At 40.3% G+C, this 24,123-nt stretch overlaps 1 protein-coding gene across 6 annotated transcripts in view; it reads left to right on the top strand.

Moving 5' to 3' along the window:
- The window catches only part of LOC138605564 (plasma membrane calcium-transporting ATPase 1-like), a 121,009-nt gene that overhangs the window by 55,118 nt on the left and 41,768 nt on the right, over positions 1-24,123 (top strand). For 4 of the 6 annotated variants that reach the window (XM_069677908.1, XM_069677914.1, XM_069677909.1 and 1 more), the window contains exons 3-7: positions 9,156-9,353; positions 9,802-10,059; positions 10,667-10,792; positions 12,951-13,076; positions 17,038-17,073. In XM_069677908.1, coding sequence (XP_069534009.1) covers positions 9,156-9,353; positions 9,802-10,059; positions 10,667-10,792; positions 12,951-13,076; positions 17,038-17,073 — 744 coding nt within the window. The remainder of the gene's footprint in view (positions 1-9,155; positions 9,354-9,801; positions 10,060-10,666; positions 10,793-12,950; positions 13,077-17,037; positions 17,074-24,123) is intronic. The other 2 variants (XM_069677911.1, XM_069677912.1) reach the window with 1 other exon arrangement.

The raw sequence follows: 24,123 nt of genomic DNA, 5'->3' as shown, positions 1-24,123 counted from the left end.
CGCGACACACCGGGATAAATCAGACTTGTATCGATCAAACGGGCTGTAAAAGTGATCTGTGGTTCTGTTTCTCTTTATTTTAGAGAGATAGGAGCTTTCAGCATCAATCACCGGCATCAAAGTGATCAAACCAAACTTAGAATGAAGCCACAGAGTGATGAAACATTTCTCATGACAGCAGGTGTATTTTTAAAGTCAGTGTTTGTGCAGCTCTTCTGCTTTAAACCGACTCCGTCAGGCGTGTTAGAAAGCTGCTTTAAACGCTGTATACTTAATCTTTATTTTGGAAAGTTCTCTGACATTGTTTCCTCTAAATTCAAATCAATTCATCTAAATTCATGTCACATCAGATCGAATCACCTGAGGTCTGTTAACCCTCTCTTATCTTCCCCACACGTCCTCTCACTTCATCTCCTCTCATCGTATCTCATCTCTCAGCGTCTCAATCTTACATCTCTTATCTCATGTCAGTCATCTTAATCATTTAATTAATTCCACATTTGAAGTCATACAATTAAGGTAACATGACATGAGCAATGGGGAAATGAGAACCTCTGTGTGTCTATAATGCTCTCAAAGTAGACAAAGTACTTTTTTTGTTGGTACATATAACGGATAATCATCTACTTTTCATGGCCGATCGATAAGATAATTTAGATTATTTTATATTTAAAAAAGAGGGTCTGTAGTTTTTTAAAAGGGTAAGAAATACGCATAAGCTGCAAAATGTTTTAAAAGTGTTCCTATAAGTTTCTCTCCAATAAAATACAAGCCTAGTTTATTTTTGAGTCGGGCAGGAAGTCAGACACAGGAACAGCAGAGAGAAACCTGTCAATTTTCAAACTAAAACAACCTGAGAAGACTTTGGGTTTCATCTAACAATAATAACATGGAGTTTATGTAGCACTTATTGAAACCTCAGACTTCTTCTCTGGTCCAGAACCGATACTGAACAGTAACTCTGGTTCTGACTGTGCCTGTACTTTTATATTTGACAAATGAGTTTTTATATCTTTCTGTCATGAGAAAATATTCATGCAAAGTTTGTCATGTGCTGTTATAGTTCAGAAAGATCCTAATGGTTGCGAATTTGTGACTGATTGAACTCACCAGAATTTGGTGAGAACATTTATGAAGTTCAAACATTTTCAAATCGTGAGGATGACTTTTTCTTTGATGCATACAGCCCCGGGAAAACTTGCAACTGTTCGCTTCCGCGTATATATTTGCATTTATCCAATATGTAATTGTATTGCCTCACAAATATATATTTTTGCCTTGACACCAGTGTTAATTTCGTTAACGAAAATTAAGACGTTAAGCGCCTGTGTCCACTAACTGTGTTTTTTTGCACTGGCAATGCCCACGACCTCAATGTCAGAGCGCTTCTCACCAGCGCTTACTGTTGCTAGGTTACGAAAGTTGTCTTACGGCACTTCCGCTTCCCTTGGTAGTAACTGTTAAGTCTGTTTTAAGTTGCTCTGTATGCTATAGGCTTAACAATGTAAAGGAATCCTGTCCTGCATTAGCTGCAGCTCTACACCTGGAAAATTTACCCAAGAAAAAACTGAAGGATTAGCTTCTCCTCCGCCATTATTGTTGACAAAGTTGATATGATAAGTCCAGCCCCCTCTTGATTTTGATTGTGTTACAAAAGTGTGTTACCTAGCATAAAAGCCCGACAATAAAATACACAACGATGGAGGAAGAAAACAGGAAGACATGCAGAATAAAAGAGGAAGACCGTAAAACAAAAGTTGACTAAAAGAGACAAACAAATTAAATAATTAATTAATTAATTAATAAACACTATCGAGTCTTTAAAAATGATTTAAAAAAAGATGCTGATGAAGCAAGTCGGAGTTCTTCAGGCAGGGTGTTTTCACAGCCGAGGAGCCCAAACAGCAGACGTCTCCTTTAGTCTTTAAGTGTGAATGTTACACAACATCAACTTTAGACACTGATCCTGTGGTAAAAGCAATATTCACACTCATAAGACCAAATCAACAGGAGTTAAGGACAGTAATATAATCCTGCAGGCAAAAGGCTCCCCTTCTGAGACACTCACTGTGGGGTTTAAAGATATGTAGAGAGGATGCAGCTTTAAACAAGAAGTTATCACATAAGTGCAATTAGACAACATGCACGCCGATACCATAGACTGTATAAAAAGGAGGACATAACGGCTCCCTAAAAGTGAAGCCAAACCCTCTCTATCGCCCCCTGCTGACTGGCTGCAGTATATCTCATAAAGCCCACCTCCTCCATGTTAACAGATGGGACATGAGTCAAACTATAAAATCAAAATACATGTCAAATACATTTTTCTCAAACATGGTTTCTGTCATTATAGTTAGTTCTTATCATGCTGTTTTATGTCCAAGTTTTCGTTATTTGATGCTATAAAAAGGGGGTGTGGCCTCATGATTGACAGCGCTGTTGACAAATCAGCGTTCAGCATTCTATTCCCGAGCAGCAGAGTAGAGGAGGGCCGGCGAGAGGAGACGTAACTAACACCAACACTACTGTCATTGAACTTTCCATAAGCGTGAATATCTGCTTCAGACCGACACATGAAGCTGTTCTGCTGCAGACTGAGCCCACCTGAGGGCTCCAACACGTCAAGGACACAAGGTCAATGTGTGTTTTGGGTAGAGGAAGGGGCAGGACGTCAATACTGCGGCTCCACCAGCCGATCTCTACTGCACACACTCGCGATACAAATGTGCAAGATGGCAGCGCCCCCTCCAGGGGTATTTTAGCTTCATTTTTGTAACGAGAAAAGGTGGAGATGCGTCGTCCATCTTTATATACATATCATTGGCCGATACCAATACATGAGATATAACTTAGATAGGCTATTTCAACCGAAAATGTATCAGGCATTGATGTATGAAGTGCCTCCTTACTCAGTATTTTAACTAATTAATCGTCCAAAGAAAAGAGAGACAGATGGAGAGAAGTTAAGAGGAGGAGGAGGAGAACTCTTCGTCCCATGTGTCCAGAGAGAATCATCAGAGAAGAAGAGGAGGCCATTATTAAAGCATGAACACAGAAACATGCCTGAGCTCATGTCCTGCTTCATGAGGAATCCTGGCAGTGCAGCCTGTTGAAATTCAGATCACGTTCCACTGCACATCTACCAATTCCACCCAGAATCCACAGCAGCCATGTTGCTGCCCTCGCAGCCGCGCAGAGGAAGTCACGGATTTCACAGAAAAATACCCAGATTTAATAAAAGAAGAAGATCAGTGAGTCTGGCTTTCACTCAGAATCATCCTTGTGCACACAGGAGCTGCTGCAAATAAACACAGTTTGCTGAAGTTACGGTTAATGAGGTCCTGTGGTGACGAGCTCAGCTCCGAAAATCCTCCGGAATTAGAAAGTGAAGATAAACACGAGCTCCTGATTACGCTTCATTAATTAACAAAGAATAAAAAATAAACTGCAGAAATCAGCTTCTCTCCCAGATTTAATAAAACACAAGTATAAGGAGCTTTAAAGACGAAGCATCCGGCTCGACTGAGACATCTTTTATTGTCTTTATGTGGAGAATGAATGAGTTAGAGACGAGTCACTGCTGGAACATGACAGTCAAACCTCTGGAATCAGGAAATCACAGATATTATTCTGTCTGCAGTTTACAGAGGAGTGTAACACATCTTTCTGCAGAGGGAGAGAAAAGACTCGTCAATCAGCTGAAGAAATCTGGTGATGGATATTAGGGATGGGCATTTTAAGCATAACTACTACTCACAGACATGGATCATTTCTCTTGTGTCATACTGAGCTTAGTTGTTGTAGACTTGTGATATGCTAGTCTTACCTGGCACAGTTTGCACTTGACCTAATTTTCATCCATTTTTTCGTCGAGTTTCACTCAGAACTCTTAAGTCTCTGCATTTTTCTCTGGTTCCAAATTTACCGGCACCTGGCACTCGCGCTTTCTTTTTCTTTTGTTATTTGATGGAGGCCAGCAAACAGCTTTCACATTTGTTGCAGCCACTGTCTGGTAGTGCCGCATTACAACCAGACGCCGGTTAAAACAATGGAACAAATATATATATATTTTTAAACATTATTTTTTGGACTTTTTGCCTTTAATTGATAGGACAGACTTAGACTTAGACTTAGACTCAACTTTATTGATCCCTTTGGGATGACTCCCTCTGGGAAATTCAGTCTCCAGCAGCTTATACAGTACAATACAATAGGAAAGAATCAGCACACAGAGGGTAAAAAATAAAGATCAAAATATATATATCTATCGATATATATATATATATATATAAAAAAAAAGTACAAAATTAGATAACAAAATATATAAAATATACACTCTTAGAAAATGTACAAGTAAACAGTGGGTAATAGTTCAATTAAACTAAATTAGGTTATTGCACTGTGGTATTAGGTTATTGCACTGTGGTGAGAGATTATTGCACATTGACAGATTTTTATTGCACATATGACCCTTTGAGAAATAAATAAATATTACTATTGAATAGAAGAAGTTAACTACTATTAACTTTGTGAGCTGAATTAGTGGCTACCGCTTGTGAGAGAGTCTGTCCCTGTTACCTCCTCCCCCTAAGTGAGGAGTTGTACAGCCTGATGGCATGAGGGACAAAGGAGTAGAGCTAAATAACTGAAGAGCTACTGGAGAGGCAGCCGTCTCCCACAGCGCTCAACAACTAATACAGCTGAAGATAGACAGGAAATGTTGGGAGAAGAGAGCGGGGGATGACATGCACCAAATGATCGGCAGACCGGGAGTCGAACCTGCGATTTGTGCGATGAGGTCTGTAACCTCTGTATGTGGAGCGCCTGCTCTACCAACTGAGCTAAACCAGTGCCCCAAACAAATATATTTTTAAGATGAGATAATATTCGCATTAACTCTTCGATTGTTTTATAAATGAAAGACTATTCGAATAATCGAAATTCATGACCCATCCCTACTAGGTACTAAGATACATTTCTAGGCTAGGATAGTGCCTTACAGTGCATGTTGCATTTCATGTATATACCTTTTTTAAATTTCACTTTCATTGTATATTTGCTTATTTTTATTGAGGTGTACACAAGCACGGCATTTATTTTATTCACAGTTTGCAGTAAAACACTTAAAAATGTAAAGTAAATTAACAAGACTAGGTCAAAACTTACGTAGTATGCGTCTGACCGCATTAGATCAATGTGCGCGTTTGTGGGCAATGTGTTACAAGAGCCTTTTTTACACTGCTGTTCCACCTCAGCACTGTAACAAAGCTCATCTCATGTCATTCTACATTGGACCACGCAACGCCTGCGTAAAGCCGCCCCCAGTGTGTGTTTTTAAATAGTGGAAGAAAGACACGCGTTTACACAGACGCCGTTATGCCTCTGTCACACCTCTGATGCCGGCTCAGAGGCGGAACGACTTCGCCCAACCATTCCGCCTCTGTGCGTTCTAAATAGAAGACGTAACGTAACAGAGGAGTAATAATCCCGCCTTGAACTGGCAGTGTAAAAAGGGCTAAGAACTTTCCTTATGAGGCCGATGTGTGTTTGAAAGCCAGTGCGCGCTGCAGACGTAGGTGAGAACAGCGGGTGGGCAGTGAAGGAGCAGCCCCGCCTACTCCCCGAACAAAGTATCCAGAGCCGTATCGACAGAGTCGCGTCAGTGGAGGTCCAATATTAATCCTTATATTTAAATGAATTTATCCATCTTTAACACTTCACTTCCAAATCATTGTATAACGAAGGTGTTTGGTGTTTTCCTGTGACGCAGCAGATCCTCGGTCTCATCAGGTGGAGTTTCAGCTTTTTGGCTCTGGTGGAGCAGCAGATTGTGTGTACAGCGGGGTTGTTGGGAGGGTTCAGGTCAGCTCAGGCTGCTATAGATTCAGCACTAACATGGACAACACACACAAGTGGTATGCTGAATCATTTTGGCCTCTAAATAAATTATATAAATAAGACAAAAATGTCTTCTTTTTTTGTTTAACTGAACACAAGCGGGAGAGAAATGGAGCAGGTGAGGAGGGGTCGGTATAATGTTTGTGAACGTCTACTGAATGATTCAAACAGGGAGAGGATGAACTGTTTAGAATTCACTCCTAATTATAGAATTTATTTTTCCAATTTCTGTTGCTGCCCCTGAACACACCATTCGTCTGACCTTTGAGTCTGTTTCTGAGTCTCCCGACAGAAAGAGGAAATAATGAATACAAAGTGCATCATTTCTCTGGTGGAACGTTTGTGTTGGTGATTCTCCCAAACAAACACGATGGAAGGAAACACTGCAGCAACTAAAGTGGGTCATGTTGCAAAACTACTGTTTATAGAAACGTGTAAAATCTTGACGTTTCATAACTACAGAGCATCTTCTGCCCTCACAGTGTGGGAGCTCAGCTATGCTGCGAGCTAATCCTACGTCTGGTCATGTTTGGAGACGAGACATGTTCAGGTTTTACTGCAAACGACTGCAGCAAAAGTGTTTTCAATGAAAAGATTAGATCTGAGGAAACGGATAAGAATGAATTAACAGAAACACAGCCTTTCTCTAACATGTTTTGTGGGTTGCTTGATATGTTGACATAAGCACAGTAGTTTTTTGGATGATAAATGTGTAATATAGTTGTTTATCTTTAGCCCCTATCTAATCAAACTTATATTCTGCAGCATCTTTTCTGCAGAATTGCTGCAGGTGCTTTAAGTAATAATCTTAAAGATTTTCATTTAAATAAATGTCTGTTAAGTCACTATCTATCGCTGAATGAGGTAACACAATGGTGATCGAGCCTATGGCCCACTGATGAAAGCCTTTGCATTTGCAGTATTACGGACTGGGTGAACTTTAGTGGAAAACATCAGTGGCGCCCAGTTAGTGACGCGTTTTCCATCAGCCAGCAGTGGTTGGTCTGCCAGAGAGGGTAGGCGGAGCTAAGCGGCTGCTTTTCAGCTCTCTGCAAGTGTTGCGAGTAAACAGTAATCTACTATGGCTGAACAAACAAAGAAAAGATGGATGACTACAGATACAACTTCAACAATAAGTGAAAATCCAAAGAAAAAGAAACAAACTCGACGCTCAGATGAAGGCAAACAGTCTGAAAAGGAAAGCGACCGTCAGCGAGGAAAATCAAGAGTTACAACTGGAGCCAACCGCGGACGTCACACATGCAACACTGTCCGGATATGTGGGAAGTGCGCTCCTGCAATTACCGTTTATCACCATAGGTGCCGCCAAAGAGAACAAAACTGAGATCTTTGAACTTTAACACTTCAATAAAATACAACAATACCATACAAAAATAACACCAGAGAAAATAAACGGTATTGGGAGATAATAAAAAACATGGTAGAATAGAGTGAACAGTGTATCACAGGTGTAAAATACACCAATTCCCATAAGTCCAAGATGTTCTGGGGCTAAACTTCGAATCTGAAAGGTAGAGGCAAGCCATTTTCACACATGCACTCCTGACAATTTCCAGAAAATTCTGGCAAACAATTTGGTGTCGGCCCTCACTGCCAAGCTCCTGAATCTCTTCCTCTCTCCAGTCTGCAGATATCTTTGCTGTCTTCTTGTAAACGGTCCTTCTTCTTCAACCTCGGGTGTTTTAATCACCATGTTATGTGTCACTCTTGTGGTTTCACACCGGTCACATGATATAAACGTCATCACCCCGCCCACGCGCTCTCGGTGAATGTTCCTGACTGTTACCTGCTGCGTTCACACATTGGCTCATCCCGACTTCTTGTGGACATAGATTTTATTTGTTTAAATCATCGCAGCTGTGGTGCATTCTTGAAAAAAGGCTGAAATAAAAGATTTCCTTCAGTTACACATCAGTGAAACAGAGGTCATGACTTTAACACCGTCTCTCTCCATTCAGCACGAACATCCATTTGAACCAGTAATAAAAGGGGGACAAAGTTACATCATGTATCTTTACAGTTGCAGCTGCTGCGATGTGATGATGTTATGATGTTATGATATCTTGAGACACAAGATAAAAGAATTTAGTTTGTCTCAGGGGCTGAAATGATTCATGGGTTCATAAGAAGAGCAGCGACTGTAAAGATGTCTACAAAGAGAAATGTTTTGGATTACAACATTTACAGTTTCAGCAGAGGTTAATGAATCCAGTGATTGTCCTTTTTATATACGTTTCTTCTAATACGTTTTTTAGTTTTTGGAGAGGTCTTTCATCCTGTATTTGTCAGTAAGTTTATTGTGTTATCTTTTAGTTTTGGTCTGTCAAACGTGATCGACAAAAGCATCTCTGACTTCTTTATCTGCACACCTGAAACTCATTTGTGTCGTGTATTGTGTTGAGATTTGTTAAAGAAAGCGGGATGAGATTTTTAGTTAAAAACCACCGCTTAAGCATGAACAGGACAAAATCAGCAAAAGATAAGAGGTACGGCCTCGTCCACAGGGGGCGCCAAAATCAACACAAACCGTTCCTCAGTTCCTCACAGGAGCTCTAACACCCTAAACAAGACTTCTAGTCCAGTATTACATGTCTGTGAAGGTTCTCAGTCATCCAGGTCGTGGTAATTCTAAGCTTAATCCAAAAGGCAACTGGACCGAGCTAAAAATATAGACTTATATTTCTTGCTCTGTCCACCAATCAAGTTAGAACCGAAGAAGCCTTTTAGATGAGATGTGAATCGTCTTTAAGAACTTCAACCAAGTCCAGTTGCCTTTTGGATTAAGCTTAGAATCCAATATTACTTGGACTTGGACTTTCTCAACTCCAAACATCAATTGTTTTGTAAAGCGGGGGCGGCTGTGGCTCAGTGGTAGAGTCGGTCGTCTTTCAATCAGAAGGTCGGAGGTTCGATCCCCAGCTCCGTCAGGCTACATGTCCTTGGGCAAGACACCGAACCCCAAATTGCTCCCGGTGGCATAGCCAACGGGCATGAATGTGCTATCTGATTGACAGTTGGGCACTTTACGTAGCAGCCTCTGCCATCAGTGTGTGAATGGGTGAATGTGATATGTAGTGTAAAAGCAGCTTTGAGTGGTCGCAAAGACTAGAAAAGCGCTATATAAGTAAAGTCCATTTACCATTTACCAAAGCAAAGACACACTCCCAGCTCTTTCCTGCTTTTAGCAAAGGTTTTCTGTATTGATGTGAATGTTAATGTCTTGTGTTCTTCCGCAGGTCTGTCCGGTAACCCCGTTGATTTGGAAAAACGTCACACGGCGTTCGGCCAGAATTTCATCCCCCCTAAGAAGGCCAAGACGTTCCTGCAGCTGGTGTGGGAGGCTCTGCAGGACGTCACGCTTATTATCCTGGAAATCGCCGCCATCATCTCACTGGGACTGTCCTTTTACCATCCACCAGGGGGTGACAGTGAAGGTCGGTACAGTCAATGTCTCTCTAGTTTTCAATGGCAAAATGAATGCGAGCAGGGCTGTAGATGCCGCCTGAAGACACTGAGGTCAAGTTCTCTGTATTTTTTTATGTTGTGTGTAAAGCTTTTAGCCGCTTTTTCTTCATTCATTCTTTAATCGTGTGATTTATTTTATCTCATTTATTCAAATATAGCGTATTTATTTATTGTTTGGCCAATCAGAAATATGATTTGACCTCAGTATTTATAAAGATCCTGGTTACGGCCCTGTACGAAGGTGTTCAAAAAAGAAAGAAATGATAAAACAGGTGTAATGCTTATTCTACAAATGGTAAAGATAGTGATAACCTTTACGTTTAATGTACAAAACAGAAGGAAAAACTTTATAATATCATCGGACATATTTATTTGGTTAAAGATATTTAAATTCCACCTGTCCCCATCTTCTCGCAGCTTGTGGCCAGGTCGCAGGAGGCGTCGAGGACGAGGGAGAGTCCCAGGCTGGCTGGATCGAGGGCGCCGCCATTTTGTTCTCTGTCATCATCGTGGTCCTGGTGACGGCCTTCAATGATTGGTCCAAGGAGAAGCAGTTCCGCGGGCTGCAGAGTCGCATCGAGCAGGAACAGAAGTTCACCGTCATCCGCAAAGGCCAGGTCATCCAGATCCCCGTGGCCGAGATCGTGGTGGGAGACATCGCTCAGATCAAATATGGTACGAGATCAGACTTTAAGACAGAGTCTGATGTTCATTCTGACTGTTTCTACATTCATGAACTTTTATGAAATACGTTTTTACATGTTTTAGTTTTACAAAACATCTCAGGCTTATTTACTCTAGTTCAGGTTGAGAAAAAAACTCACTACCATCTCTTTATAAAGCCTGCTTTGTAAACAGGGAAACAGTCTTGTTGAAACAGGAAAGGTCCTTCCCCAAACTCTGGAAGCAAACTATGGTTGAAATTATCATTGTATACCAGATCATCAAGATTTCCTTTAAGAGGAAGTCAAGGTCATTGACCGAAAAGGGAAATGTGGCCATACAGTGTAGACCTGAAGGGAAATCTTCACATACACAGAAAGTTGTTATATAATGAACATTTAAATACAAGCTAAAGAGTTACCTCTACAAAATGCATTTTATATGTGCTGCCTCCTTTGTTTGTATGCATGTTTGTATGTACACTAACACATACAAACATGCGTCTTAGTGTTAATTGTTATTATGAAGGGAGGACTGAAACAAAGAGCAACAATCTGTTTACACTGAAGCTGTTCTGAAAAATAAATAAAATGCGCTCTCTGTGCCTCTGTGCCTGCAGGAGACCTACTGCCTGCTGACGGGATCCTCATCCAAGGCAACGACCTCAAAATCGACGAGAGCTCCCTTACTGGAGAATCCGATCAGGTCCGCAAGTCTCTGGAGAAGGACCCCATGCTGCTGTCCGGTGAGCGAGAGATTCCGATATGTTAGACCCTTAAACAAAAAACGAATGTTCTGTCTGGAACGAAAATCCGATCTTTTTAAAGATTATTTTTTTGGCCATTTGTCTTTATTGTATAGGACAGTGGATTGAGTTGGAAATACAGAAAGAGAGAGTGGAAATGACATGCAGCAAAGGGCCAAGGTTAGGAGTTGAACCCGCATGCCACTGTGGGCTGTGCCTTGATACATGGGGCACTTGCTTTAAACGTTGAGCTAAAGTGGCACACCCGAAATCCAGTCTTGTAATAAATTAGTTAGCATTATATCCATGTCCCAACAGACCAGATAAATGATAAATCAGTCAGTGTAGTTTGTATAGCACCTTTCATATAGGTAAGTACAACTCAGAATGACACGTCAAAGGCCTTAATAGGACAGTAGGAATATAAAACAGTAAACGAGTTAGAGACTAATGCACATGAAAAACAAAGATATCAAAGCATCTAAAGGTATAATCACCGTCAGTACATTTCATGTAGGTGTAAAATCAGTAAGTGCCTCATTGCACAACAAGGGCAAATCAGTTTGGGTCTGTTGGAGTTACATTTTATTCCCGTCGATGTTCATGGTTCTAAAAGGCATTTAAAGTCCCTTTTATTTGACTGTGCCAAAGATGTATTATGATGAACATTTCAATCTCTAGTATAGTTTCAAAATTATATTGCCAAGTGAAAGGGTCAAAATTCAGCATACATGAAAAGCATCTTTGGGACTATGAGGCAACATCATGCTAAGATACAGTAAAATTTTAACATTTTGGCATTGGATACAACCTTTTTAAGTTTTCCATTCTAATATCTTTATTGTAAATCAAAGAGCTGCCCCCTAATATGTGGTATGTTGTTTGGAAAGCATGAACAGAAAGCAGGGGTCTCCCAGCAAAAGCATGACAAGTGACCAGAGCCTCCCAAACTATTAACATGTATTTCTGGTTTATCTTACTTGTTTTGTGACTCAGATTCAGTTAAACTGAATCAGCATGTGTGTCATCAGCATAGAAAGGTATGCCATGTCTACAGCGAGAGGTGACATACTGTAAAATTAAAAAGTAGGGGCACTGAGATTGATCCTTGGGGAATGCCATAGTTCCATAAAACTGCTGCAAGGAGAAAATCCCTATCTCAGTGCTTCAATAAAGGCAGAGTAAAACTCCCTGTAGCTTTGAAAAAGTAGTATGTAGGAAGGATTTCTTACTCACTGATCCAGTTGAAAGTGTGCCAAAAGACCAAGAGCTCCACATTTAACTTGTTTTACTTCAGTTTTTAAATCTCTCCCTCTTCTTGCTTCTCTCCTCTTCTGCCTTCTTGCCTCCTCTATCACCAATGGTCTTTTTCTTTACTCTTAACTGTTGAACTCCACCATTTCTACTGGTGCAATGAAAGCAACACTTATAGGGAAAAAATGAAATGCACATGGTTTCATTTAGGGATGCACGATATTATCGGCACGTTATCAGTGTCGGCCGATATTGGCTTAAAAATTAATCAGCCAACACGACGATATCCGCAGATATAATCAACCGATAAAATAATGGGCTACTGCATACTTGATTAAATGCCCGACCTCGGCGCAATGTCCCCGGCGCGAAGAAGACCTGCGCGGCTCAGCGTGATGACGTCACGTGTGTCTACCTGCAGCATGAGAGAGTTTTTCAAAGTGTCCGAAATAGATAGCAAAACTGCTATTTGCAATGACTGCTCAGCTTCGGTGATGCGAAGAGGAGCCAAGGCAAAGTCTTTCAACACTAGATTAACACACTTGATTAACCATCTCAAGACCCGTCACCCCGACCGTTGTAACAAATGTGATAAGAGTATCACCATTATACTGTACGCTAATTCCAATACAGAAGAGAGTTGATGATCTCTGCAATTAGGTGTGCGGGGGAAAAAAATATCGGTATTGGTATCGGCAATCGGCTAAATGAGTTGTAAAATATCGGCATATCGGATATCGGCAAAAAATCCAAAATCGAGAATCCCTAGTTTCATTAATCTATAGCCATTTCGTTGGGCAATCAAAGTTTACCTCATAATGATAACTTAAAGCAAAAAATCGTATCTGTTGTCACTTGAAAAACCAAGTTCCAGGTGTGACTCCAAACTTGAATCTTTCCTCAGGGACCCACGTCATGGAGGGATCAGGCAGGATGGTGGTGTCAGCCGTCGGCCTCAACTCTCAGACTGGCATCATCTTCACTCTGCTGGGTGCCAGTGAGAACGACGAGGAGAAGAAGGTCAAGAAAAGTAAGACCCGAGCCAAAGACTGTCACACTCATCTCAAGAAACCCAGATCATGTTGAAGTGTTGAAGGTCATATGAGGACAATAAGTGTGTGAAGTGTTTTTGGGAGGAAGGTTTGGCTAGAAAGATGGCTACCCTCGTGTCAGCTACTGAATATTTCTACTCTACTGTATTAACAGTGCAGAATGGAAATATTTGCACATTTTGCACATATCAGCTGGTGTTGATTTGAAGTTTCCCCTGTTGTACTAGCCACCTCTGTCAGGAGGTGGAGTTCATCAAGTCTGAGCTGATTACAGCGGAGCTGTTTGAAGGGTTTAAATATAAACGTTATGAGTGCCTTAATCTGATCACAAAAGCATCATCAGTGAATAAATGAGACCACGGCTGAGTTCAGCAGTAGTGATCAAATCAGCTAAACTCCACTGTCCTGAGATTTAAGCAAGTTCACAAGTAAACTCCTAATTGACTGTTCATGAAACCTTTCCCCTAAGCAGTGATTATCCAGGTACAAGTTTGCGACCAAAACGAGGCACGGCATGTTTCGTGTTAGGATTTCTCCGTATATAGGTATACATGTATTTGGAGTAAGATACAGTAGATCATTCAGTCTGCTGCAACTAGCTAACTACCTACAGCGACTGAACATGGCATAAATATCTCTCTCTAAACAATGTCTTTCATGGATCATTAACTGGTTCATTTTTACTAGGGACCTGCTGGGTTCAGCTACAGTCTGATGTGTATCATAAAAGGATGCTGAAATATATTCTATATATTTGCGACAAGTAAATACAAATTTCTGAGCCTGTAACAGGGTTCTGATTTTTTAAGAATAAGTTAAATTCTAAACCATAGACTGAGACAGATAACTCAGATGAGTAAAAGAGATTCTTCCAAAATGTTCAGCCTTATCTCCATCTGTCCATCGGAGGTATAAGGTATGAAGAAATGCCTGCACTTGTTACCAAAGCTGGTGCTGCTCACGTGCAATGAATCCTGGTGCATGTTGGCTCTATCAGCACTTTCCGCGAGCATTCTCAGTCAGTATAGCATCGACTGAGAAATTAAGTGCTTTAATTAACTACATTTACCATCAACACTAATTTGACATCCACAAATACGTAATTCCCTTAACTTTACCTAAAACTACTTCTATCGGAAATTCGGGAGCAATTGTTTCAAACATTACTGATAATTGTAACGATTAATCTTCCACTGTTGTGAACTAAATAACCAGTAGATGGGAAGCTTGTCAAATGTAGCAATTGTTATATATGATTGGAAGTATTACACTCTTACGACAGCCTTAAAATGGACAAAATAATCAATGCATCATCCTGAATAAACTACATTGTGGTCTCACTTATTCATGGTATTTTTTAGCCACTCTACTTGGGCATTGAGTTGAAAAATGATGCGATGTTGGATAAAATGCCAAACGTACTTTCCTCTGTTTGCTTCTTGAAGTGGAACCCTTCAAAAGCCAATGTCCAGATGATCCTCGTACTATCACAGAGCAGTTTGATGTAAACCAACAGGCTTGTGCAGTCGGTCTCTATTGCTTTTGATTTGCTTGTGATCATGCTAACCCCCTTTTACCCATGTCTTATTTTCTTTAGTTTGTTTTTGTCTCATTGTTTGTTTTATTGGCTAAAGTTTGAGTTTGTCAGGCATTCATTGTGAACTGGCTGAATGTACCAGCTCAGCGGAGAGAGACGCTCAGGTTTGCATTCGAACTCAAGTCAATTATTTTAAACTCATATTGAATTCCTAATGAGAGCCACAAGACAAGATTTCAGATAACAATAAAATAAAACTCTAAATAGGTAAAAGCAGCAGAAGCTTTTATATTAGACAAGCATCTCATACACGTGTCTGTACTCATTGACATAATGGATTCCCTTGCCCCTAAAGTAACCTCAATCGAAACTAAATCTAACCATAATATTAAAAACAAGTGGAGTGGAGATTAAACACAAGTCCCCACCTATCACGTCTAAAATCCTAAGGGTCCTCACAACAATAGAAAAACAAGAACATCATGAAACGCTGTTTTTTTTGTCTCTTGTGTGTCGACAACAAAAGACACAAAGCAGCCTTCACTGTCACACATGGCTGCATCAACCAAATGTACACACACTAATGCATACAAACATGCTAATTCGTACACACACGCACAAACACACACTTGCAATGCGTACGTGTGGAGTCACACCTATTGGTTATCTTATGAGAATAAGAGCCAGTAAGTGCAAACACACACACACACACACACACACACACACTTTCAGCGGTTCTGTCATCAATCACAAACCACCATCTGAATAACAAATAGACGTGTGTTTGTTCACGCTGGCTTTGACCTTGACGCAACCTAATTTCACAATACAAGCAGATAGTTCCATATAAGGGCAACAGGAAGTTAATGTCCATGACAAGAAAAATGCACCTGCTACCGATACGTACGTGTATCTGATCATTCATGCATGAAAGCTGACATGGGTCAATAAACATTAAGATCCTTACATACAGCACATGTGCATGCAGTTTTTGAGCTTTTAGCATTGTGCGGTATTTTTTACTGTGTTTAAGTTAAAATAATGATTACAAGGTCGACCAGTCAGAAATTAATAACAGTCCATATAAGCATGATTTTTTTTAAATTTGGTCTAAATTTTGGCCTAATGAAAAGCCTAACGCAAAAGTTATGACAATTTATGGTCTGGAAGTTGTGAATGGCGTTTTAAAATGTAATGGTAATCCTTCCAGTAATTGTTGAAATATTTTACACCAATCCAGCTAATATATACATCTCTAGAAAAAAGGTTTTGATTAAACTGTCATTGCTCAGCTGAAGCACCAGGACAGTGATGTGCAGAAAAATATTAATAGTATTCATGTGCATGTAGATTAATAATGAGGATGAATGAACAGACAAATAGAAATATGGTTGTACCTCGCTTAAACAACATCATGTCAGATGTGTATTTATGATGTTCCTCTAAATTGGAAAAAAAATACATACTCAATATTCCCTTTTTAAAAGCAGAACACACTGTACATACAGTATGTACCAATTACAGATGCAGAAAATATAAACATGTATGTGGGTGTGGTAAAAAAAAAAGACATACAAAAGGCTCTACAAACATAGAAAATTACCTGAATAACCTTATTATCGGTGTGAGCGTTTTGGCTAAATAAAAAAATGGAAAGAAGAAAGCAATGTTTCCAGACCATGGTATGACCAACAATGACTTATAGTGGTTGTTAGTCTTCAAAATTATTATTGGTTGTTGTCAGGAGATCATATGTAAGTCGCAGAAGATAACTCCCCAATATTTGATCGTGAAGTGACCAAGGAATGTTTTATACAAATGAAAATTGAGATTTTTCGCCTCTCTAGTTGGATAATTATGTAATTTTAGATTAACAAAAAAATATCTAAAACAAACAGGTAACTCTGTTTGTCGTGTCCACCATTTTATTTTATTTTCACGAGTCGAATTCAACAAACTTTTATTGGCTTCTTCTTTGGCCCATGACACATCCTTCCACCGCGTTTCATTAAAATCAGTTTTTCCATAATTCCTGCTGACATACTTGATCTCCATAGAAACAGCAAGCTAGTATATATGAAATTGATTTACCCGGAGCATTATAGTGTCGCAAGCCAATACTTTTTTAATACATTTTTGTTTGACATTTAAAAGATTTCTTAATTGAGAGAAACTGATTATAGATCTGCTGTCAAACTTTGTAGCTATTGGTTCTCCGCAGCAGGAAGTCTTGTGTCTCTCTCCTCTGATTGGTCCATTCCTGCCCACAACACACACACGACACACACACACCTGTGGGTTTCTATCAGTTTGAACTTTGTGTTCTCCCTCAGTTTGATTTGATCTTATTTTTCCTTTGAGCCATCTTATCAGCATTCCGCCCTCTCTCTCTGTCCGAACAGGTAAAAAACAAGGACCCCCCGAAAATCGCAACAAAGGTAACCCCTCCATTCATCCATCTGTCCCTCTCTGTCCCTCCATCCTCCCTGTTACTCACCCCCTCCTCACCCTTCACCCAGCGGCAGGAGGGGGGTGTCCAGTCCATCTCTCTCTCTTTGCTGTATAAAGGGGGACGTTCTCTCGCCTTGCTTTACCTGTGACAGGGTGCAACTCTCAACCTTCAGGTCTTTGACAGCCAATCAGAGCATCTTCGGTGATGGTAACGGCCATGGGGTGACTATGGGATTATATTTGTCCCCTTGAGAGCATCTTGGGGCATTTTGAGCATCGGAAAAGAGTTTTTGAAACAACATAAATCATATTTTGTATAAAAATTCTCTTAAAGAATAACTTTATGTGAGATAAGAAAGCTATATTAATGCGCTCAACAAATGTATGCTTGCTGCTATCCAAATTGGGACATAAAAATGGCCGCTTTTTCTCAGTCTTTTACTCTATAACTTGAGGAGTTGAGGTGCATTTGCTGGTGTGAAGTAATGTCTGTTCACATATATCTGCATATGAATGCAAATCTGTATTCAAGGATTAAGATTTTTGGTGTTGGAAGTGTTCTGGTTACCATTACTAGTCCGAGTTTTACAGCAGGCTTCGGTTTGATGCAGGAAAATGGAGACCAAATGAGGCGGGAAAAAACATCAGCCGTAACACAATCCAGAAACGTATCAGCTGCCATCTAACGATGATTTTAGCTTTTTAAGAATCTCTGAAAGGTATCTGACAAAATCAGTGCAGAAAACAATCTGTTAGCAGATCTCTCAACTCCACCTCCGTTTGTGTCTTAAGTTACAAGTCAAACTGAAAATAATGACTGGCGCACAAAGAGGGAAGTCTTAGTCAGGATATCCTCTAACGCTGACCTGAAAAGTGGTACACTGGCAGCCTTTGTCTGTACTCAATGACATAATGGATTCCCTTGCCCCTAACTGTAACCTCAATCAAAACCTAAATCTAACTATAATCCTAAAAACAAGGAATGAGGATGAGACGAAATGTCCTCACTTTGCCGAAAAGTCCACACCTGTCCCGTCTAAAATATTTAAAGGTCCTCGCAATGATGGAAAAACAAGAACATCACACTCATCACATTCTGGTTTCCTTTTGTATTTAGATTAGTGTCGCCCAATTGCAGTTCAGCATGCTTTGATTATATGAAGGAAAACAGTACATGTGGAGAGCCAGAAAAGAGACAGAACACATCGCAAAATGTCACACACCTATACCGTCTAAAATATTAAAGGGTCCTCACAGTGATAGAAAAACTAGTACGTCACAAAGCACTGTTTTGTGTCTCTTGTGTTTTCGAGAAAATCACACTCGTTTCCATTTATAGTCTGAAGAAGTATCATCCAATTGTGTTTCAGCATACTTTGGTTAAGCATGAAATCAGTCCACGTGGCGAGCAAAAGCAGCGGAACACATCAGCCTTTTAACTCCACTTGATTTCTTGCATTCTTAAGTTACTAGTCGAACTGTAAACAATGAGGAGCATAACTATAAAGTAGTCCTGGCCCTGACATACTTCCATAGCTTGTCTGAAAAACCACTGGCTACACCAGAAGTCTCGGAAATTTGCCATCGCTCCCACAGGCTATTTCGTCGTTAGACTATAGCCATAGGTTTTCGAGGTTGAGTGTAACATGATCATATAACTCAGTCTAAGCTGCCTTATGTCAATCTTTACCTCGTCTCAACATTACCATAACACTATTTTACATGTATTAGATTATCGAGAAGTAATGCCTCGCCAGTGGCCCATTAGCTCCTAATGCTAACCCAGCTGACGTGACAGCCGCAATCACTGCAGATAATGCAAACAACTGTACATATAAGGGCAGCTGTGGCCAAAAGCTGCGTTTTCTCCACTGTTTGTGTGTTTACTTGTAAATTTCCACCAGGAGCATGATGGGAAATAATCTCAACAACAACAGGAAGTTGTATTCTTAAAAAAAAATTACCCTTAATCTTTGCTAAATCTTATAGTCTGTGCCTAAAATACTTTTAGATGTGATAGGGCATCTTCCACAAAATAAGATTGTGTTTGTTTGAATCAAATGAATCTTTAATGATTCAAAACTTCTCTACAAATTTAAATTCATGCACTAAGAAAAACTCTGATTGCCCTCCAAATGTCCTGTTACACTCTGACAAATATAACTCCCGCTGCGAGGGTCACTCCGACACACTAGTCCGACCTTTAAGGTTAACCTTCAGGGGTGTCCCTGTGGTGAAATCAAACACTCCCTCAGTGGCTTTAAATATTTAATTTGATGACTGTGTGTTTATGTTGATGACATCATCGCTCCAACCAGCCAACCGTCGTCAGTGTCCCGTGTGATCCAACACATGTCCAACTTCCTCTGCAAGCTGTCTCGGCGCACATACACACAAATGCTGTCACACACGCAAACGCACACGGCTCCCCTTCTCACGACCCCCCATGGTTCGAGCATCTGCTGCAGACAGAATGCTTCTTGATGTACACAGAAACACACACACACACTTCTTGCTCTTGGACGCTCATCACACTTTTGCACACAGAGATAATTCACAGAGCTGAAGTCACGGATGACCTCCTGTCATAACACAAAGAGAACAAAATCTGCTGAAACACCTTCCAGGAGTTTTAACTTTAGAGTTCTCACTCTCAAGTCTGCATTATTGGCCTCTGTAAGACCTTCAGCTTTAATTTATCATTCAGTTTTAGCGTTGTCATCGATGTGCCAACTTTTTCAGTCCCGTAATGATACTGATACCTGGGCTTTAGGGATCTGCCAAGATCCGTATGGATCTGATTCAAGTATTTGAATTTAATTAACTTTATGAACTCTGCAATAGAAACGGTACGCCAGTGCCAGTGGTATTTTCATTTTAGAACATTTAAAACAGATCACTACCCTTTGTGTTTTGGTTTAACTTTATAGAACATTTGTAGTCCGAGTTGTACCGACCAATCATGTATCAACGGGCTGTGTCGTATGCAGGAAAAACAGTCCGTGTGGAGAGCAAAAGCGGGCGGATCGTCAGCAGTCATCCAATAGTGATTTAGATATCTGCAAGTTAAGCTAACAATCTTTGACTTGAGACAAATTCCCTTGACTCTGCGTCACAAAAGCCGTTCAGCGTTTAGATTTCCTGACTTCCTTGAATGCATCAAAAAGGATGGATACGACCTCCGTTCAACAAACTCCTCATTTTAAAGTAGTTATCTTCTCCTCTTGAGGACAGACCTGACAAAGCTTCATTTTGACCTGTTACTAATCTGCATCATGATGTTGTTATTTCAGCAAACTTAAGAGCCGTTAATTAAAGTTAATCACAAGTTTCTTTTTCGGTTCATCCAGCTGAAGTAAGCCAGAGTGCAGCCTCTGTGTAACTTACTATTTACAGTGAAACTGAGACTCGGCACAAACAGATGAACGGGCGCTCCTCCGGGGGATGGAATGAACCAAGAGATGATGCCGTTTATTTTGCAGACATATCTGGAGGGGAGAATTTCACTTTGATTTGAACACACGGTCGCTTCTCAAGTTGCGAACTGGACTGTAAACGATGCAGCGCACAGGAAAGGAAGTCTTGGCTGGATGTCCTTATCGCTAAACGCTGGCTACACCGAGTTTCCTGAAAAGTTTACTATCACTCCGATGGGTTAAGAGATTGCACCGTATGAAACCGATGTAATGACATCATGGACAAAGGTACAACATAATGAAGCGAAAGATTGAAACTTTGGCTTTCTGTAGTGAAAATAATGAATCCAAACCACACTCTCAACCTATGCATTGTGCCACCATTAAACACAATATGACATAGATTAATTAGGATGTGATGACGTCTTCAGCAAATGTCTTGGCGCCCCGATAGATGGAAGTCTAGGCTTTCAGCTACAAAATAATAAGGGCTCAAGCTATCGTCGTTTTTATTTTAGATCGATTTAAACATAATAAATAAGCTAATAAGTGAATCAGCTGTATGCCTCACTGTGTTGCAGAGACTGGGATCATTCCTGTTGTCTCAGGCAGCATCAGGCTTCACTTAAACTCTGCAATTCTTGCAGATGTTTCACAATAAAAGCCTCCGAGGAAGGATTTGTCCTGCTATGAGGCATTCAATGTGAAGTGACTGTGTAGGACGTGTTACATTTTTAAAATTCTATATGTCCAGTTTCTTGTCACACACGTCAACACATTTATTATACCCTGATGATAAATGTGACTCTCTGTTGACACTGTAAAGAAACACCCACTGATCCAAACAGTGCAGTGCTGTGTTTTGGCTGAAGCGAGCTGTCGGTGTGTGTGGGAGTTGCACCCTTGCAGTATTAGTGGGCTGTGGGCTGTCGTCTGTTCTGTTTGTGTATCTTCAGTTTCTTTTCTTTTTTTCGCCTTTGACTCCTCTCATTTCTCTCACTGTTGCCTCCTTGCAGGGTGTTGCTCAGGACTTCATGTCGTCTTGTAATCACTGTTTGACTCTCTCCCTCTTCTCTGTTATTTTTATGTCTTGCTGAAGTCTCCTGCAGCCTCCACAGCTCTGCAGCCTCCTCTTCCTCCTCTGTTCCTCTCTGTTGTTGTTCTGCATCGCTGTCGTTTTTCAGTTCTTTGGGGTGATCCTTTGAGTTCGTCTTCTGTTTGTTGACTTGCTTTCTTTTTTGATTGTCAGACACCCCCCTCCCTCTGCCCGCCGTGCGCTCTCCCATGGTTCAATGCTGCGCCTGTTTACAGTTCTGTGATTGGTCAGTGGGTCTCAGTCCTGTTCATGTGAAGCTGTGTCAGTTAGTTCTATGTTGTGGCTTGTCTTCAGAGTGGACCATGTGCATAAAGCTCCACAGCTTCCTGGTTTGACACCCACATTCAGAGCGTCTAAATGTCATGTTGAGTCATGAAATAATGACTTCCCTTTTAGAGAAATATTCTGTGTGGGAGCTTTTAAAGAGCCTGAAGAAACTCAGAGTGAGGCAGAGACGATGACGCTGAAGGAGTTTAAGGATAATAATGTCAGAAAAACACATTTCTACATGTTAAAGAGACACTTCTTGCTTCTCTGCTACCATAGCAAGTAGTCTTTGAAGGTCCCAAAGCTCGCTGTGGATGTTTTCTGCAGAATATGACTCGTCAGGTGGGAGGACATGTGCGTCATCTGAGCACATCTCTCTTTTAGAGTGATTGAGCTCCATGCAGGAACCACTTAGTATTTTCAGATTTTCTTTTATGTGTGTTTGAACAAGTGTGCAAACATCCCTGGCTGTAAACCCCCCCTTTTAACTAAATGGATACCACCTGTTCAAAAGGAGGTGTAGAGATGTGCAGAAATGTAACCCAAGAGTGTCAAATTGCTGCTTAAAGTCCTGGTGTCTGAAATCAAGTCTCAAAAGTCTATTTGTTCTGTCTTAGAGGTGTTCATTAAATGATATGCTTCAGTATTGAGGCCATTGTTAGTTTTGATGTTGTACTGAGCTGCATTAAATGGCCCCCTCGTGGAAAATTACGGAGGACTTAAGAATATTTAATGCAGTCCAGTACAACACCTTAACCGTGACCTTAGTGCTGAAACATTTATTTTGGAAACAGCTCTATGACCGTAAGTAGAAAAATCAAGCCTTTTTTAATCACTATTTTATTATTATACAATGTACAATGAAAGTAGGAAGCGCTTCACCTTAGATGGCATTAAGGCATCCACATCAACAAGTAGGGGTGGGACAAAATATCAGTACGGCAAAATATTGTCGTCTGATTCAGGCGATACAATTGTCGTCAGACTGGCGCCAAATACGGAGACTGTCATTTACAAATAAACAGATTGGCTGTAGAAGAAGTTAATCAGATATCGTGATGTATCATTTGTCTTGCAATATCAATTATAGAGGAATCGCTGTATCGTGATATTAACGTGGGCCACATATCGCGTATCGTATCATGAGTTACCTTGCGATTCCCACCCCTAGTAACAAGCAAACATGCATTTAAGTAACATTGTATATTGCACAGTAAATATATGTAATGTTTATTGCACTAGAAAAATATATTGAGTAAAGCTTATGCCAGAGTATTTTAGATTATATTGACGGTCGTCTCAAGTTTTCTTCCCCACTCGTGTAAATGTTGAGGACAAAAATGATGCTGTGCATTCGACCACTTTTATTTTGACTCAAGTGATGAAACATATCATTTCATTCATGTATCACAGTGTCAAAAACCTGAACATTAAATGCATCCAGATGCACATCCAGTCGAGGCAGATGGCTGTTCAACATGAGTCTGGTTCTGCTCGAGGTTTCGGCCACTGCAGCCAAATGTTGCTGCTCACGGTGGATTCATGTTGGGTCTCTCTCTAAATAACATAAAAAAGAGAGCGGTCTAGACCTGTTCTTTTTGTAAAGTGTCTTGAGATAACTTTAGTTTCGCCACAGTATAATTTTGTATATATATTTATATTGGATTATATTGCATAAGATTACACTGCTTGGGCATTGCAAGGCACCTTCCAAAAACAATGTAAGTCAAAGAGCGTAACATAAGACATGAAAACACAATGTAAAGACACAGAATGAAGTATAATAAGACAATATCAAAGGCCACATGTAGATAGCATTAAAAGGATTTTTAAGTGGTGTCCAAGTCTGCTTCAGAACCTTAGTTAAAACCTCCTCACACATTGGCTGAATAATAACAAACATACATCTACACATACAATATAAACTGCACACCTTAATACCATAAAACCAGCAGCAGACGGCGAGCCTTTAAGCCTCACAGCGTTGTCTTCAGGCTGTGAACATATCGCATGTGCAAAACAACACAACACACTTCTTCTTCTACGACTGTCTTATCTTTATATGTGAATCCAAAGACACGCCTCATCCTTGTATTTTCTCCTCAGTAAACCTTCTGCAGAAATGGTTCTTGCATGAGGTCCAATGTTTTCATTATTACAAATTCAACTTACTGCTAATTGCATGTTAAATTTGTTAAAATTATTTTACTGCTTCCAGTTTAGGTTGATGTAGTACTTGATACCTCAGCAGGTAATAA

The sequence above is a fragment of the Semicossyphus pulcher genome, unplaced genomic scaffold (assembly GCF_022749685.1).
Source record: "Semicossyphus pulcher isolate SPU_LCO1_2020_fin unplaced genomic scaffold, fSemPul1.0.p SCAF_3, whole genome shotgun sequence".
Lineage (NCBI taxonomy): Eukaryota > Metazoa > Chordata > Actinopteri > Labriformes > Labridae > Semicossyphus > Semicossyphus pulcher.
Note: the sequence above shows the minus strand (reverse complement) of the source record. Positions and strands in the feature narration are given on the sequence as shown.